The sequence below is a fragment of the Poecile atricapillus genome, chromosome W, assembly GCF_030490865.1.
Source record: "Poecile atricapillus isolate bPoeAtr1 chromosome W, bPoeAtr1.hap1, whole genome shotgun sequence".
Classification (NCBI taxonomy): domain Eukaryota; kingdom Metazoa; phylum Chordata; class Aves; order Passeriformes; family Paridae; genus Poecile; species Poecile atricapillus.
In genome coordinates, this window is record NC_081288.1 from 16237636 (window position 1) to 16256477 (window position 18842).

The 18842-nt window shown below is 44.5% G+C and overlaps 1 protein-coding gene across 1 annotated transcript; it reads left to right on the forward strand.

The window, feature by feature from the left end:
- The first annotated feature begins 703 nt into the window (after positions 1–703).
- LOC131591930 (NADH-cytochrome b5 reductase 3-like) lies at positions 704–16978 on the forward strand. Its single transcript, XM_058863058.1, has 9 exons — positions 704–842; positions 4279–4410; positions 6542–6614; positions 9373–9479; positions 10275–10404; positions 11290–11373; positions 11498–11583; positions 13871–13970; positions 14989–16978. Exons 1-9 carry the CDS (start codon positions 822–824, stop codon positions 15159–15161), a joined length of 906 nt encoding a protein of 301 aa, XP_058719041.1. The 5' UTR covers positions 704–821; the 3' UTR covers positions 15162–16978.
- The last annotated feature ends 1864 nt before the right edge of the window (positions 16979–18842 follow it).

The following is an 18842-nucleotide window of genomic DNA, read 5'->3' on the forward strand; positions in this document are numbered from 1 at the left end:
TTATTAGTCACTAATTTGCACACATTGGTGTAAACCAAAATTTAAGGGAGCCTGGCTCAAACATTGTTACCTTATTGCACAGCTCAGCTTTTTGGATGAACATTGCCATTAAGGAATCCTTAAAACTGAGGGAATTTGGATTGTTCAACCTGGAGAAGAGAAGCTTAGGGGGGGCCTTCCAGTGCCTGAAGGGAACCCACAGGAAGGATGGAGTGAGACTCTTGACAAGGGCCTGGAGTGACAGGACAAGGGAATGGCTTCACACTGACACAAAGTGGCTTTAGACTGCATATTAACAAATTGTTCCCTGTGAGAGTGCTGAGGCCCTGGCACAGGTTGCCCAGAGAAGCTGTGGCTGCCCCATCCCTGGCATTGTCCAGAAACAGGCTGGATGTGGCTCTGAGCAGGCTGGGATAGTGGAAGGTGTCCCTGAACATGGCAGGAAGGGTGCGACTGGATGATCTTTAAAATCCCTTCGAACCCAAAGCAGTCTGTGATTATTCAGGCAGTTCATAAAGCACAGAAGGGCGCTCGGGGCGCGCCCCGCTCACACAGCGCGGGGTACCCGGGGACACCCCGGAACAACGCCGGGGCCATGGCGGGGCTGACGTCACGCGCCGGGGCGGGGCACAGCCCAGCGCGACGTGTGACGTCACAGGGCGGAGCGGGACGGGTGTAGTTTGGCGCGATGTGTGACGTCACGCGACGGGGCGGGACTCAGCTCAGCGCTGAGCTTGACGTCACGGGGCGGAGCGGGACAGGCGCGGTTCATCGCGGTGTGTGACGTGCCGGGGCGGTGCCCGCGGTGTGCCGGGGCAGCGATGGGGGCACGGCTCAGCGTGGTGAGTGCTGGCGGGCGGCCGGGATTGGGGTCCCTTCCTGCCCAACCCCGGCTCCGCCCGCAGCGCTCCGGGGCGTGGCGGTGTCCCGGGGTGTCCCGGCGTGTTCCCGCGGCGGTGTCCCGGGGTGTCCCGGCGTGTTCCCGCGGCGGTGTCCCGGGGTGTCCCGGCGTGTTCCCGCGGCCTCCCGCCGCCCGGGCACCGCGCGGTCCCGCTGCGGAGGCTCCGGGGCCGTCCCGCGGCCGCGGCGCCCGAGGCGGTGTTGGTGCCTGTGCTGCCTGCCTGGCCGGGGAGTTCTGCCCTCCCAGCTCCGCGGATACCTCTTCTTCTTATTGTTGTTGTTATTTCCGGGGTATCTGAACGCTTGTAGTGTTTTCCTCCGTCGGGATAATTTCAGACTATAGAAACGTAGGTTTAGAGTGGATATGAGGAAGAAATTGCTCCCTGTGAGCGTGATGAGGCCCTGGCACAGGGTGCCCAGAGAAGCTGTGGCTGCCCCATCCCTGGAAGCGTCCAATGCCAGGTTGGATGGGGCTTGGAGCAACCTGGAAAGGTGTCACTGCCCTCGGTGTTAGAACGTGATGATCTATAAGTTATTTGCAACACAAACCATTCCACGATTCTGTAATCATGCTTGCTGAGCAGTGGGTCTGCAGCGCTGTCATCTCTGCCACGCATCAGTACCCTCTTTTCTCAGCTGCCTGTTACGGCTCTTTGCTCCTGTGCTCAAGCATTTCTTTCTCTGGGTTTGGGAAAGGGGCAGGATGGAGCTGGATTCAACTGTGTTCGTTTGGGAGCAGCTGCTCATAAGGTGCATTGGACGGAGGAGATGAGACTAAAGCTGCAGAAGTGAAGCAATCCCGTTATCCTCTCATTGGTTTCTGAAACAGATGAGAAGAATGTTTAGCTGAGATTACTTCAAAAGCAGGGTTTTTGAAGCTGAGAGTACAAGGTTTCTCATGCAAAAGCAGGATTTGGTTTGTGTTAGGGCAGGGCAGTGCTGGGGTGTCGAGCTGGGAGCTTGTGTGTTGGACTGTGCTGTGCTCACCACACCCTGGCAGCGCAGTCTCCATGGCTTTTCTCTTTGTTATCACACAGAGGCCTCTTTCCATTAATAAAAATTCCTGCTCAGTTACTAATTCTGCCTTGTCTGTTTGCAAAGATTTGTGCAGCTGGAAATCATGAGTCACAAGGTCCCCATTTAGTGATTCCTAGGCCTTGTGGTCAGCCTGTTGCTCTCTGCTGCTGGAGGCCTGAAGCTGTGCAGTTACCTTCATTAATGTCTTTATCTGCCCTGTGTTGAGAGTATATAGGCCACTTTTGACCCAGAGAATGCTTTTCTTAGCAAGCATGACTTTTTGTAATCATTCAGCCTTCAGTTCTTCCCCTTTTTTCTGCCCACCTGGTGACAGATGTGAGTAAGAGACTAACATATCTTTGTGAAGTATTGGGTGTGCTGTTTCTTTCCAGGCCAAATCCCATGAGACTTTTGCACTAATTGACCATGATTAACAAGTCGTTTTCCGTGAGGTTTATGCTGTGTTAAAACTATTTGTCATTGCCTGACAACAGCAGCAGTATTTTTTTGTTCAGTTTAGATAGCCACATTTGGAAATGAAACCGTTTTAACTTATTAATGTCTCATGTGAAACACCTGCTGCAAAGTCAGCTTGCTATTGCCACCAGACCTCACTTGCATGTTAACTTCTCATTAAGGAGTTTAATTGCTGCTCTGTCACCTTGAACAACTTCCCTCCCTCTGCCCTTTTTTTGTGACTCAATAACAAAAGTTCTTCCCAGAGCTGCAGTAATCTGGTGGATCTACGAGAGTTAAGGAATGATCTTCCTGTCAACTTCAACTTCTTCCGAAACAACCTGTATGGAGCTTTTTCAGTATTCCCAAATAAAAGTGAAAAATGCAGTGTGTATACAGCATGGTGTGTGCCCTCAGGCTGTACACAGTGATGATACATTTTAAACCTGTACAGTAGCATTTTAAGAAAGAATTTATGCTGTCCCACAGTTTTATTATTAATAATGTAGGAAGCTTTTTTAGCCTCCTTGAGGGACTGTCACATTCTAAAATACTGTTCAGGTCCCTTTAAAATAAAATGAAAGTGAAAGCTAAGCAGGCAGAACTTTGAGGTAATTTTTTTTTTTTATTTTTTTGCTATAGTCATGCTTTTCCCCTCTCCTCTGTTGCAGTGTTAAGTAATAAAGTATTGAGTCAAAGAGGATTTTTGTAAGTAGTTGTTTATTCTCCTGCCCCAGTGCAAAGAGGGTGGTGTGGTGTCAAGAGCATAATCTGTTCCTGTCTTATAGGGCTTCAGATGTGGGGAAAACGATGGTAAAGGGACAAGAAGGGCTGTCCCTTGGCTGTGTCCTGCAGCTTAGCTGATTTCCCAGGGAAGGGATGCTGCTCTGCAGGCACAGGTTTGTGTGGTGGTGGAAGCACCAGTGCCTGCACCCAGACTCTGGAGCTGGAGGGTGTGTGTGTGCTGCCAGCACCCGGCAGCAGCGTGGCATGGCTGGCAAAGCCCTGCTCAGCTGCCAGAGAGAGTATGGGCTCAAGTGTGAGACCTCAAATGATGGGGTGTCTGCAGCACGTGGGGTGGCCTGTGAACTGGTCTGTGCAACAGTGGCCTCTGTGTCGAGATGGCAGCAGCTGGGGAGCCTGGAGAATGGGCACACTCTGCCAGGGCAAAGCCAGCTTGTGGGGAATCCACCTCCTACACGTGTGTGTATGGAATTCCCACTCATGGACCTTCATCCTGATCGGTGCAGAGGGGAACAGGATGAGCCCATTGGTGCTGTTTGTGTGTGGCTGGCTGTGTTGGTCAGTGTGCCCAGCCACATGGTTAGGTCAGATATCAGGAAAAGGTTGTTCCCCCAAAGGGTGGTTGGGCACTGGAACTCTCCAGGGAATCCTCACAGCCCCAAGCCTGACAGAGTGCAAGGAACATTTGGACAACATTCTCAGACATAGGGTGGGATTGTTGGGGTGTCCTGCACAGGGCCAGGGGCTGGACTGGATGATCCTGATGGGCCCCTCCCAGCTCGGGACATTCTGTGATTCTGTGTGTATTTGGACGCATGTGTGACATGTCTGTGTGCCTGCTGGAGATGGGGATTCAGCCTCTCTATCAGGGTACTTGGGGATGTGGAGCTGTGACAGTCTCACTTTGTCCAGCAGCCAGTGTGGCAACCCCGTGCTGGTGTGCAAGTGCCTCAACACAGGAGTGATGCCAAGTCTTCATGAGGCAAATCTGTGTATTTGGGATGTTTTTTTATTATTATTACTATTTTTTAAGTAATGCTTCCTCTTCCTGCTCAAATAAACACGTTCTTTTTGCTGGTTAAATTGCCATGGCATGGTACCCTGTTCCTTGTCACCCAAACAACTCTCTCATTCTGTACATGTGTTTCTGTCCTGCTGCAGTTGCGTCAGGTTGTGACATACCCAATATGGCTGATCTACACCACCTTCATGAGGCTTTTCAGGAATCCCCAGCCTGCAATCACCCTGAAGGACCCAGAAGTGAAGTATGCACTGAGGCTGATTGATAAGGAGGTAGGTGCACATGCAGTGCTGAGCATGACCTTTCCATGGGTGCTGTGAAATGCTTACAGCTTCTGAAGGCTTTGGTGATGAGGAAAGGACTTCTTTATAAAAGCTCTTTGTGTGATAAAACTCAGTTCTGCAGTTCTGCAAGCAGCTTGTTTCCAAACAGTTTAGAGTGGAGAATGCTGCTTAGAAATGATCGGTCACAGGTGTCTCATGCTGTGGAGCACATCAGCAGAAATTCCCAAACTGTGCACCACTGGCTGGGCTAAGGGACACAAGTCCTGCTGTCAGGCAGAGCAGGCAGCTTTTTCATGGTCAGTGGCATTGAACAGCAGCTGTCAGAACTATTTTGACACTGGTTCCTGTTAATGGATTGATGTACTGTAACGTGTTACAGGAAGAAAGGTGTTCAAGTCATGCAGTCCTCACAGCACCTGAGCTGTCTCAGCTCCTCTTTCCCTCTGTTATAAGTAAAGCCTCCTGATACAAAATTAAATTCTTGCTTAAGTGGTATACCAGAGGAAAGTCATAATGCTTTCAGGGGTGGATCTTGCCATCAGAAATTGGTAACTAAGCTTGTGGGAAGTGCCACCAAAGCCACCAAAGTTGCAAAGTCAGGATTTCCCTTGGATAAACCCACCATCAAAACCATGAGAGAGAAATCTTGGCTTTTCAGGTGTAATGACACACCTGAGGATATTTTTAGTGTTGACTTTTTAAAGCTATGAGCCATTCAGGAATTTATCAGAAGACTTTGGACTGGAACAGAGCTTCGTTTGAGGTTTAGAGGGTGTACTGATAGCTTGGCTTTCACTGGTTCTGTCAAAGGAAACAAAAAAAAAAAAATACTATCATTTTGAGCCCTGGGCTTTTGGGAACTGGAAGCTTCCCTGTGGCTTGGGCTGTGCTGCATTGCTGATTTTATTTCCCAGGTGCACTGCAACCACACTGTTACTATAGTCTTCTTACTTCTCATGAGGTCAGGAAAGGCTAAGGGAATTGGGATTGTTCAGGCTGGAGAAGAGAAGGCTTTGGGGTGACCTCATTGTGGCCTTCCAATACTTGTGTTTAGTCTCCTCAACTTTAATTGATGATTAAGTGGGAATTCAGAGCTTTGTTCTTTCTGCATGCAGCATTATTGGCAAAATCCAGTGATTATTTCAATACAGTGCTGAAATTTCCATACAGAAACAGCAGCAGTCAGAGTGAGAGCAGCAGTGTGAAGTCCACATTAGTTGTCTTTCTGAAGAAATTTTCAGTGGCAGTTACTGCTCCTGAGTACACATAAGTACAGAGAAGCCCTTTTGAGGCTGCCAATCAGTTCCCTTCTCCTTCAGAATTTGCCTTAAAATAAGGTACTGTGAAGAAAATTTCATCTGTATGACCATAGTAAGGAAAGATGAGACAAACTGTGAGGAAGAAATTAATCTCCATTGGTTACTTTAAAAACAGTTAAGCAAACAAAATAAGGGTTACAAAACCCTTAAAAACAGAAAGTCACTGGATGAGGCATTAAGCTGTATGCTGTTTTTTGGTTTTTGTTTTTGTTGTGTTTTTTGTTCCCATGAATGTGACCTGATTTTTCAAACATAAGACTTACATAAGAAATAATATTTAATTACTTATTGCCAAAATTTTATTCAAGGTGTGACTTTCTTAATAAAGATTAGACTAATTATCCCAGCAGGGCTGCGTATATTGTCATAATTTTGTTCATATCTAAATACTGCTCTTTTCAATTTCATTTATGGATTAATTCAGTTTTTACAGGGAAAATACTTTTAAGGACCTTACCATAGCAAAAGGAACCAGGTTGCTACTTCCACTGAAATGATTAATTAATCTGATTTTGAGAGATGAAAATCAGAGTACTTTGGCCTTGAACTGCTGCATATTTAAACTTGAAATGAGAATTGAAGAGCTAATTAATTTTTATCTTGTGGCCTTCGCACAGAAGGCAGTGTAAATATCCATAATATTTGGAAAGTTATCACTTAGTCTTAATCTGCACACAAGTATCATTAAGTGTCATTAATTCTTAATCTCACTGGATGCCAAACTTGTCTTGTTTTAGACATAAATCGCAATCATTAAATCCCAGCAACAGAGGTGACTTCTTTTGATTTTCCTCTTTCAGGAAGTTAGTCATGACACAAGGAGATTTCGATTTGCTCTCCCTTCCATGGAGCACGTTCTGGGTCTCCCTCTAGGTATGTTCCTTGTGAAGGATCCAAGTGTTGCTTGCATTAATTATACTATAAGAGATTTTGTTGGGGCGTTTTCCTTATGTTTTGAATTTGGAATACTGCTCATGTGGCTGGAGCTGTTACTGAGAGCTCTGTAAGATTATCCTTGCTGTGAGTAGTCTGCAGGCTCTGAAGTGCAGTGTATGTGAGTGAACATCCAGCTTGTTTCTATGGAGAGAGTAAGAACAAACACAGGTCTTCACTTGTACTTTTCCAGTCTCAGCTTTCCAGCATGTGTTATTCCTGTGGGGCTGAATCCCTGCAGTCCCTTTCCATGCCCTGAGGCACCACTCTCATCCACTTCTCTAACTCATGCGGTTTACCAGATGATCTACTTACTTCTGAATTTCGTGGAGCTTTTGAATCACCCAGGGGTAGCTGTTTCCAAAGGCCCTGCCACGTGGTGTGGTGCCTTCCATAACAGCTTAGTGCCATTGTTTCCTCCTGCTTGTATAAAGAGCATTTAATTGTGATTTGTGTTTAATAGGACTTCTGCTTTAACAAGCTGTTGCACTGATCCCTGGCTCCTGTGCTTTGTGGTTGTTGTAAACCCTTTTTCAGGTGTTAAGTTCCTCTTGTTTGGGGTGTTAAAAATCTCTTGTATCGGGATTTGAGAGAGAGATGGGACCACTTAAAGACTTTTCAAAGCATGATTTATTCTTCTTTTATGGTCTCATGAAGGAGTAAGTGTGTCTTTTCCTTATTCACCAGGTATTCTTAGTCAGTGGTCACAAGACCACAGGTTACAGGGTCCTTTAAAGGTTAATTAGCCAATAAACTAAACTAAAGCCACAAAAGAATGTTTCTACTCTCACAGCAATTGGTAATTATTTTGTTTTATACTTCTTTGCTGCAGTGCAGACTTTTTTAGCCAATCATAATGACACACAAGACTACTTGTCATACCTTAAGTTTCTTATTATCTTTATAACTGCTTATATATCTTAACTTTAAAACCTTAAAATTTTCCACTAAGCTTAATGTCTTTTCTATCTGAACTCACATTCTTGCTTACGATTCTAAATCTGGAAGCCTTCTCCAAGGTCTTAAATCAAACCCTGTGTTCATGTCTATGTCTGAGCTTGCATTTAGAAGATCTTGAGAGCTTTCTGTACTTGGAATTCCCACACTATTGATCTTTTTAGTAGCCATGAAAGCAAAGCTCCTTTCCCTGGCTTACCCAAAATGGACATTGAGGAATGGTTTGCAGAGTGAGTCTGGGGAAGCAGAGAGAGCTGAAAGCTGCAGAGGATGGAAAAGCAGCTGGGAACAGCAGAACTGCAGTTGGGTGGCAGATGCTGTTTAGTCCAGCGCCAGCATTTGCTTTATATCACCTAAAACACTGAAAGCTTAATTCTGAGGGAGATGGTTGTATGTGGCACCATGCAGAGGCTGCCAACTTATGTCCTGTCAGGGTGGGGTAAAGCTCTAACAGGTGACGGTCTAAGGCACATTTTCTCTCTGGGAGGGGCACCTTTTCTGCTTTGTGCCAGTTCTTGTGAGGTGGGCCCCAGTAGCAGCCCCACTGTCCAGGCTGACAGTCTGCAGTGGTCACCAAGGGTCTGTGGGTCTGTGCCTGCAGCCACTTCTGCCCTAGAGGAGGAACAGGAGCTCCCTGCTGCAGCTCCCTCCTGGTCTGTCCTAGCAAGATGTCTACAGGCTTTGCTGGGAGGGTTACTGGAATATGACATCCGTGTACAACTGCAGGTGAGTTATGGTTGCTCATTCCCCAAGTCACCAGGCAGCACATCTTCCTTCACCTAGCCTTCCTTCACCTTCAGTTCCTTCTGAAGTAGGGAATTAACCATGCCTGAAGGGTCAGCTGCTTCTGGAGCTAATGTAATATGGTCATTATGATAATTTGCAAACCAGCTCCTGGTAAAATTCCCTCTTTTTGGTCCCAGCAGAGGAGCTGCGCTGTCATTGGAGATGCTTTGTTCCATTGACCTAATGGTGATAAAACGAACAAAACTCAAAATCTCTCCTTCCCCTCCTGGTTAATCTTCAGTTGGGGGTCTTCAGAATGCTGGAATTCCATAGGAAAACCTTCCATAGAAGTTAGTTCTTTTCTTGTTTTTTCAGAAAAAAAAATATGTAGACATTGAGAAGAGAAATGGTTGTAGAGAGCTCAGAGGATGGATATGTGACAGATGGAAACATGATCGCTGCATTCACATGTTAAGCTGGAGGAATGGCAGGGTTAGAAAAGTCCTTTGTGTCTAGGCAGCCTTATCAAAGGTAGCTGGAGAGCTCCTGGAAGACATGAGGGATCTGTGGTCAAAGCAAGAACAATTACAAACTCAGTTTTAACTAAACTGTGGCAGTTTACAACTAATACATTAATAAAGATGTGTGAACAGCATTGGACAGTTTTCCCCTCCTGTGTCCCTTTTATTTGTCTGTTTGGGAGAGACAAATCCCACCTTTTGAAAGATCTCAGGTACAGTTCAGGCTTTGGTAAATGTAAATGTATGAAGTTATGATTGACACAGAGAATTAGCAGTGGAGTTGTCTGTCCTTCCAGGTAGATCTCTGCATGGCTAGCAACTCTGGCAAGGTGTTGCAGTGTCAGGAAAATAAGAAAGGAAGAAGTGATGCCCCAAAATAAGGTAGTTAGAGCTTTGAGGCTGCATTTCAGTCCATACCAACTCGGCACATCCACTGAAAGAAAAATATTTTGAAAGAAAACTAGGTTTTGGGTTTTTTTTTTTCCCTGCAACAGGGCAGCACATCTACCTGTCTGCACGGATTGATGGAGCTCTGGTTGTGAGACCTTACACTCCAGTTTCCAGTGATGATGACAAGGGCTTTGTGGATCTTGTTGTCAAGGTGAGAATGTCATGCTCCCTTCTCAGGCTGGGCAGCTTCTGAGCCACCTTTGCAGTGCCTTTATGTTAAATTTGGTGTGCTGGCTTCTCTTCAGGAATGTGCCATTACCTACAGTCCACATGGCATTTTGCAGGCACTTCTTTAGTGAGGGTGTCTCATGAGATGCTGCGTCATTTTCCACCCTCTGTGTAGATGTTCATATGCTTTTTAATCTTTCTGGAATAAGGAATTAACCTTGACTGAATGGGCAGCTGCCTCCGAAGCTAATGGAATTTTTGGTCATCATGATCACTGAGAGTGGTGATCAGTATCATTACTGATCCAGGCAGTGGGAATGACTGATGTAATTGGTAAGAATGTAATCTTAACTTGTGATAACGTAGTCTCATTTTGCCTCTCAGTAGCTAGACTACCTATCATTTAAAGATGTTAGGAATTTAAAATATTAATATCTGCACTGGATTTCCTCTTAGAATTTTGCTTAGAAGTTTGGAATCGCAGTGGTTTGGGTTTTTCCTTTATTTTTCTACCTTTTTAACTTGGGTATAAATTGTGTTGATTATTATCTGTTATCTGAATATTTTCTGTGTTGCAGAACTACAGTGGAGAAATCACTGGTCTTTGTCCAAAAATTGTGGCAGGAGTGGCATTTTCATCTTTTGTCAGTCAGACATTGCATTTCTTTATGGAGTAATTGTGTTCTTTGCATGAGGAATATTTGTACCTAAAAATTTGAAGGGCACATAGCCTTCTCTGAGCTGTGAGATTGAACTACTTCATTTTTGTTCTTAACAGGTCTACTTCAGAGGTGTCCATCCCAAGTTTCCTGATGGGGGAAAGATGTCTCAATACTTGGACAGCCTGAAAATAGGGGACACCATTGACTTCAGAGGACCAAGTGGCCTCCTTGTGTACAAAGGAAAAGGCAAGACCAGTTTGGAAGATAGAACAGATACATACAGATAGAACAGATAGATAGAACAGTATAGGAAATAGGTCTTATTACTATAGAAGTGCTTTTTATTGACGCTGTTCTCAAGTAAGGCATGGGTTTTTTCCGTGCTTATATGGACATAGTTCATACACTGACAAAAACACTGGGTATTTGCACTGTCCACTGCTGATTTCCCAAGTAAAAATGAACTTTATGAGTAGGCATTACTTTTATGTCAATGTAAAATACCTCATGTTAGTATAATGCAGCCACAAATGCGTCACAAAAACCTTCTGGCAGTTTTGTGTGAAGCAGAACTCTGACGCGTGTTTTTTCAGAGCTTTGTATGTAGCATTCATGTTATCGTGGATGAAGAGAGCTGTGAATACAACACAACATTTTGGGGAGTTTCAGACTCTGTTGTGTTTGGCTGAAATGGGCTAATCAGTTCAAAAAGAGAAAAATTTAAAAAACCCCACTATGCTGAATATTTTATGTTTTCCCTTAAAATAATCTGCTCAGGGGAAATAAACTCTCAGAGCAGAGTGATTCCTTAATGTCCAACTGTTTCCAGAATCTTGGCTTGTGTATATCACTGGGGGTATAGGATGTGAGCAAATTGAAATACAGGTGGAGTGTATGTAGGCTGTGGTCAGGGATAAGTCATAACCCATATCAGTGTCTGGTGTTACCACCTCACATCTTAAAATTATCTTTCAGGATTGCTATAGTTCAGGACATCTTCACCTTTTCTGTTCTCTGGGAGAGAGGGGTGACAGGGCTGAAACTAAGTTAATTTAGCAGGATGTGCTGGAAAGGGATAACAGGAGGTGTTTCCTGCTTGCTTCAGTGTTTCCCATATCTTTCTCTCTTCAGGCAAGTTTGATATTCGGCCAGAAAAGAAAGCTGAACCAGTTACCAAGACAGTGAAATACGTGGGGATGATTGCAGGGGGGACTGGTAGGTACCAGTAAAGATTCATCTGTGCTTTCTGACAGCTGGTAGATGCATATGGCTCACATTTTCCCACTTGTCCCTTATTTACTCCCCATCCTCACATCACGGACCTGCCTCTCTCTTCCAGGGATAACACCAATGCTGCAGATTATTCGTGCAATTATAAAGGACAAAGATGACCCCACCACTTGCCAGCTGCTGTTTGCTAATCAGGTAATTCTGTCCTTTTTTTCTGTTTGTAGTGTTTTACTTACCTAGTAGGACTCCTCTCAGCAAAAAAAATGACAGAGATACAAACCCTGAGGGGAGAAGTGAACTGAAATGTTGGAAACCTCCCCTATAAAAGCACTGTGACAAATTGAGGTTTTAGCATTACTACAGAAATGTTTGCTAATGTTTGCCTTCCTGTGACTCATTGCTCTGTTTCTAATCCAGTTTATGAATGTTAAAGCTCTGCATTCCTTTGTGCAAGTTGTTAATTGTTTGGGCAGACTTTCAGAGCCATCTTTCTTGGTGGAAGCATGAAAGGGGTGGACATTTGTCTCTTTCAGCAATTTTAACTCCCCAGCTTTGCAGCAGTGTTTGTCTGTGCAATCTTTCTGTCTGAGAACATCTTGGTTGAGACTAAAACTAACTGTGGTCCCCCCAGCAGGTCCCTCAGTTACAGAGCTATGATTCTTCTTGGCTGTCTGCTTTCACTTCCGTACCCTCTGTCAGTTTTTTATGTGCTTCTCTTGCTCCTTGAGGTGTGGCATCCTGAATGCTGGCCAGAGGGAAGCTCTCTCATCCATGGAATCTTTGCAAGAGAGATTTCTTGGATAGCCCAAATGTTGGTGTGCTGCTGGGCACCTGATGGTCTTCCGCTGTGAATCTTTCTGCTTTTTAAGTTCTCCCTCTAATGAACATTTGTGTCTGGATTATGAGTCATTATTTGTGGTGAGCTTCACTTCATGCTTGTGGTTTTTAGCTTCTTTAGGCTCTTCTCTACTTTTCTTCTCATATTCAGTGTGTGCTCATTTAATTTGTAGGCCGTATCTAGGCCTACAGGAAAGATGGAGAGAGGCTCTTGACAAGGGCCTGAAGTGACAGGACAAGGGGGAATGACTTCACACTGACAGGAGTAGGTTTAGATTGGATATGAGGAAGGAATTGTTCCCTGTGACAGGGGTGAGGCCCTGGCCCAGGTTGCCCAGAGAAGCTCTGGCTGCCCCATCCCTGGAAGTGTCCATACTGGATGGGGCTTGGAGCAACCTGAGGGATAGAACTGGAAAGGCTTTAAGGTTCCTTCCAACCCAGGCAGTTCTGTGATTACCTGAGTTATAACCTGAGGTTTTTCAGCCCAGGAGCTATGATCCATGTACTGAGGTTCCCTGTTCTGAGGAGCCCTGCCAGTGCTCTCTGCTGCTGGCTCAAGCCCTTGGATTTGGCATTAAGTGCAGTGGTATCAGCACAGGAGGGCCAGGATTTGCTAGGAATTATTCAGAATGGCTAACACAGGGCTGTAGCTGCTTTAGTAGCATGGGAAACCCACTGCAGCTAGGAAGGAGGGCCTGGGAAACAGTTCCCTGCCTGCTAGCCACAGCCTATGGAAACATCAGCCCCTGGCTTTAAAGAGGGGACGCAGTAACTCCACAAATAGAAAGCAGTTTTGAAAAATATTTTAAAGTATTTACAACAGCGTACATGGGCTCCTACTGTGCTTCTGGCTGGCACACTTTGAGTTGACCCAAGCCAGCAGGAGTTTTTCTTGAGCACCCACAGCTGCAGATCCAGGAACAACACCTTCTCTGGAGTAGCTGCTGCACATTCCTCCTTATCCCCACAGTTACAGACTTGGTGGCGACCTCCATGCCAAATTACTATGCCTGCAGGCGATGGCAGCACTTTCTGTCCCTACCCTTTTCCTTCCTGCCCAGGCTGCAGCTGCTCTTGGGGAAATAAGGCTTTCCTTTGGCCTTCAGTCATGCTACATCAGGGAGGAGCTGAACTTGATACCCTAAGTAATGTTTATTGTTCCAACTAGAACTTGATACCCTTTTGGTTGTTTGTTCCCCATGCTTTTTAAAAACCAAACAGTCTCCATATGGCAGTGCTCATGATACTCAAATTGGCAAAGGTGAAAAACCTGGTATTTCTCTGTCTGGATGGCACAGTATGAAGGGGTAGGGAGATATTTCTGTGCAGTCATAGTTAGTTTTTTGATGTAATAGTGCTAAAAAGGGCTTTATTCTTCTGATTCCCTGATTAAGTGATGGTTCTGCTTTGTTTTATTTGTGGAGGGAAGGCATTGCGTGGTCAGGATTTGGGAAAGTTATGAGCCTTTTATTAGCTCTGCCACAGGCTAGGTGTGGAAATAACTTGGGTTTGGTCTCTTCAGTCTTTAAAACAGAGTTGAATCACCTCTTCCATCTCTCAGGGCTGTGCAGTAGCTGCTGCTCTGTGGCCATCTGAGGGCTGCACTCACATGCAGGGTGTGATCACTGTTTTCCTTGTCCTGCAGACTGAGAAGGATATCCTGTTACGTTCTGAGCTCGATGAGATCCAGGCTCAGAATCCCAGTCGCTTCAAGTGTTGGTACACGCTGGACACAGCACCTGAAAGTAAGACCTGAAGTGCCACTTCATGTGAAACTCCTGAATATTATTGTGCTTTCCAGGGGACATGCTGTGTCATATGTGTGTTTCTGAGCTTCATGATTCATTTATTGCTTAGTGAATGTCTGCATCCAGTAGCATCATTCTCCACACAGGGATGCACACAGGGTCAGGTGTAAGCAGAGAAGTGTTTCCGAAGCTCACCTCAGGCCAGTGTCAGTGCAGTGTTCTTCCCATGGCTACACCTGAATATTTGCCATTGTCTCCTGTGGAGGGTGACCTTTTTTTCTCCTTCCCCACAGACATAAATATAACATGTTATCCTTGTGTTTGGAGTCTCCCTGAGGCAGCTGCAGTACCAGAGGCACTGTGTAGCTCACAGGCACAGATCCCTGCCTGAACTTGCTGAACAAGGTTGAGGAAGAGAAGGCTAAACATTCCTCATGGTTTACCTTCCTTACCATTCCATGCCCACCCACATCAGGATAGATTCACACTTGTATTCACTGGGAGTTTGGGGCAGAGTAGGAAAAGCCATATGCCTCCTCTTCCTTGTGAAGAATACACCTCTGGTATGCTGAGGGAAGGGATTTGCCCTCCCCACAGTCTGTTGATGTATCATCCACTGCAATTAGTGTTCTCCTGTAATTTCTGATTGCCATTCTTTCTTTTGGGGAAATTGTGAACTGAGCTTAGCAGTTGGGATAAAAGTTCCTCCTTGGACCTCCTCAAGCCTGTTCTGCAGACTTTCACTATCATATATGAAATCTGACCAAAACTGAGAAAAAAAACGTGTCAGTCTTATGGTGCCCAAAAGTTTGGGTTATCAGCAGCAAAAGTTTGTTCTGCATCCAGAGCTGGAGATGTGATGGTTAAACCTGAATCCCAGTAAAACCGACTGTCACTGTGTTCCAGCTGGGAACAAATTCTTCAGCAGGATTTCTCCTTTCTAAAGTGATTTGTATCTCTCTTTTCCTCCTTTTAACATCGCTCCCCTTCCCCTACTTTCATTTTTTTATAACAGATTGGGATTACAGCCAAGGATTTGTGAACCAAGAGATGATCAGAGACCACCTGCCCCCACCTCAGAACGATGTTCTGATCCTCATGTGTGGACCTCCTCCAATGATCCAGTATGCTTGCATTCCCAACCTGGACAAACTGGGCTATGCCAAGGACATGAGGTTCTCCTTCTAAACACGACTGTTATTCAGGGATCTTGTGTAGAAGGGAAGGAAAAAAAACATTTAATGGGGAACAGGACAAAGTTACAGAGGTGGCTGATGCACAGCGATGTGAAAATTCATTTACATTAAAAATGCTTCATATTTTCAGGCTCTCTGGCAAGTAAGACCCATAACTGTGCTAAACCTGTGTGTAGAGAGGTGGTGATGCCTCGTGCTCTGTGTTGTGTGCTCATGTCCTGGGAGGACAGTGCAGCTGTTCAGGGCAGCACACACTCATTTATGCTTTTTCTTAGTGCTGTAATCAAGTGGCAGTAATATCCTACTTCTAACACTGTGCATACCCAGGATTTTATTCAGTATGAACTATGAAAACAATGAAAAGTGTTGGATTATTCACCTTGTTTATGCAAAATTGTAATCCTTACAGAGCTCTGAGGGCCAGGAGTGTTTGCCTTGTACCCATAACCTTTGCAACATCAGTTTAAAGATGCTTGTTGAGTTGAAGTATGCCAATTAACCATTTATGACTGAAGGTGTTGCAGCTGCCTCGTTAATCAAAATAGAGAGGTAGGCAGTGATTAAAAAATGGGTTTCCTTTGTATTTTGGAATAACCTCTCTTAAGTGCAAACACTTTTCCATCTGGTCGCAGTTCTCATCCCTGGGCAATGAAAGAAACTTCAGAAGGTGGCTTTGGGTACTGTTCCACAAGTACCTTGAATTTTTTCTTGATAATGTATGGGATACTTAAAAAAAACTTCTTAATTTTGTATTTACTCCTAAGTACTGTGTGATGGAATGGGAGTACAAACGCAGTTCTTCTGCATGCCCTGTGCAGTGAAAAAAAATGCTGGGTGATAACTGGATGAGATTTTCTTGTTAATTGTTTCCCAGAGATGGATTTGGACTGAAGGAAGCCCAGGTTTCATTGCCAGGAGGGTTTTGGCAGACAGCCCTGCTCTGGGTGCAGTAGCACCTGATCACCTCCGTGTCTTGATCAAGCAAATCTCCCCAGGGTTTGCTTGGTAAGGATGCACGGGAATAGCCTTAAATCACAGAACTGACAGCAAATTCAAGTGTCTCACTGAGTCTAAAACTGTTTCCTAGAAGCTGTTTACTACAGCTTTAATTTTTATTTTTTTCTTAATATCCTTTTTTTACAGCAGCCTTTTACCTAGATTTTAGGACACAGCAGGCATCTTCTGCCTGCAACCTTCTGCTTCTGACCAGCAGAGATGCTGCTGAGGTTAGAGGTGTCCTGCAAGGAGTCTAGGAAACTAAAATCTTTGTTCTGGTGATGACATCAGAGTGACTGAAAGGACATTTAGTCATGTATGAAGTACTTGGGTGCTGAGATAGTTACAGGTGTCAATGTACAATAGCAATTTTTAAAGATTGGGTAGGAATTTGAGGTTATAGCTCACTGTGTTTTCTTTTGTGCCCGTACCACAAATGGGTACTGTGTATTTAAAAGGTTCATTTTTCAGCAAGAATTAAAAGTCAAAGATGCTGCAGTTAATTTAAGGAACCTCAACTAGATAATATTGTTATTAATTTTATTAATTTGACATTTGCCTCAAGTCTTGAATTTTTGATGTGTGCTTCTGAAACTTGTTCTTTAATACTGTGCTCCGAAGTTTAAATACTACTCAATTTTTCAAGTTTTAGTCTCTTTTTTGGAAGGCAAAAAGCAGAAATATGAGAGAAGTGGTCTTACTGCTGGTCTGTATCACTGTGGGATATGCATAGATTTTTTTTTTTTTCCATCAGTGTGTTTGCCAAAGTCATTCCCATCCTTTTTTATCCTGAATAAAGTTTTGGAAAGCTGAGTTTCATGAGAACTGGTTCATATTTTGATTATTCTTAACTGGGAGTTTCCCTTGAAACCAAAATCAGTGGGTAAACACAACATGGTCTTGAAAGGCCATAAGATCCAAGATATCCAATCCCCAATGCCTTCAGGATTTGTTCATTGAAGCTTTTCAGGGTTAATTTAGCAAGCTTAAGGTTTTGGTGATATCATGATCAAAACAATAAATCTGTGAAACTTATCTGCAGCTGGCTAAAAGTGGTCCCTGCTGATAACTAATTAAAGCAGGTCATTAAAAAGGAGGAAGATAATATAGTAATTCCTGTCTTTCTGACATTAGAAATGCAGTACCAGGGTTCTGTTATCCCAAGATAACAGAATGTTTGGGGGATACTTGGCAATTATGGTGGCTCAGGTTGGACTAAGCTTTTAACACTCCCTGGATTCACGGGATCACACATTCCAGCATGCACTGCACAGGTTTTTTCAGGGAAATCCTTTGGATTTGAATTTGGGAGATCCCCAAATCCACGTGAGTTCAAAGCAGAAACCCCTGGGAGTTGAAGGCAACAGGATGTTTCTTGAGCATTTTGAAGTATTTGTTGTGTCATAAATGTAAGGTTTGAATTAATGCAGATTTTCCAGGATTGTGTGTTCAGAGTTGCTGGATAAGGATGGCAAGGTCTGGATTTGGATTTGTGGGCACTGAGTGCTCCTTGTGTCAGCTTTAGGTCTGGATTGGTGGGAATTGTTGGAAGAAAGAGAAGGAAATTGAAATGCACAGATCTGTTCCTGGAGAAATTATCAGGATGGGAGAAACAAGGGTGTAGAACTGCTGGGAGCTCCTGGAGCTTGGATGGAAAGGATCCAAGAATTGGAAGCAAAAGCCGTGGAACAAAGTCTGAAAGGGGGCGGGGGAAAAAGGGAAAGAATCCCTTCTCCAGGAATCCAGCAGGGAGCAGGAGAGGATCATTTTGCATCCACCAGCTCTTGGTGAAATCCTGATAATGAAGGTCAGAGGAAATTATTTGTTGGCTGTTAGGTTTGGAATAAAAGGTGTGATTCCAGAGGGGAATATTCACCTGTTAAAATTCTGTTGGATAAAGGAAAAGAGGGAGGAAGCAGCTGGGGAATGGACAGGTGGGTTTTTGGTGGATACAGGGAAAGACATGGGAAAGGGCTCGTAGGCAAAATACACATCACGAGTACCACCATGAAAAGCCCCAACTGCTCTTCTTTCCAAGCTCTGACATTCCAGAGGGATAAGCAGTGGTTAGCACATCCATTTCTATGTTCCTTGGATGCCCAGTGCCTTGTTGGGAAGAGATAATATTAGGAAATTAACAAATCCAGGGATGTAATTCTTGATAGTAAAGCCCTGGGGGCCCAGGTTTTGATATTCTTCTAGCAACCAAACCCAACAGAGGGAATCCTGGAGGAGGTGGAAAACACTGTCACTCTGTTGGTGGAATTCCTGGGAAATTTAAAGTGGCTGAAGCAGTAAGAACACAGCTGGAACCAGACTTCAGCCAGGTAAGGCAGACACGAAATCCTTTGGAATTAGAACTGGACAGGGGTAAGAAGAATTAATTGCTAAATTTGTACCCCATGGGGTACTCCATGAGAAGATCTAGACTGAGCACTGTTCCCAGATGGGAGCAATGAGCCTTGGAGTTGACTGAAGGGGAGAAAGTGGGATCCTTTCAGCATGAGGATCAGCTGTCAAACATGGAGATGTTATCTGAAAATTATTCAAGCCAAGTCAATCTCCTGCCTTGTAAAGCTCAGAAATCTGGGAAGACCCCTACTACAGCTAAAAGTGTTCCCTGCTGATGACTAATTAAAACAACTCATTAAAAAGGAGGTAGGATTGATTCAATAAT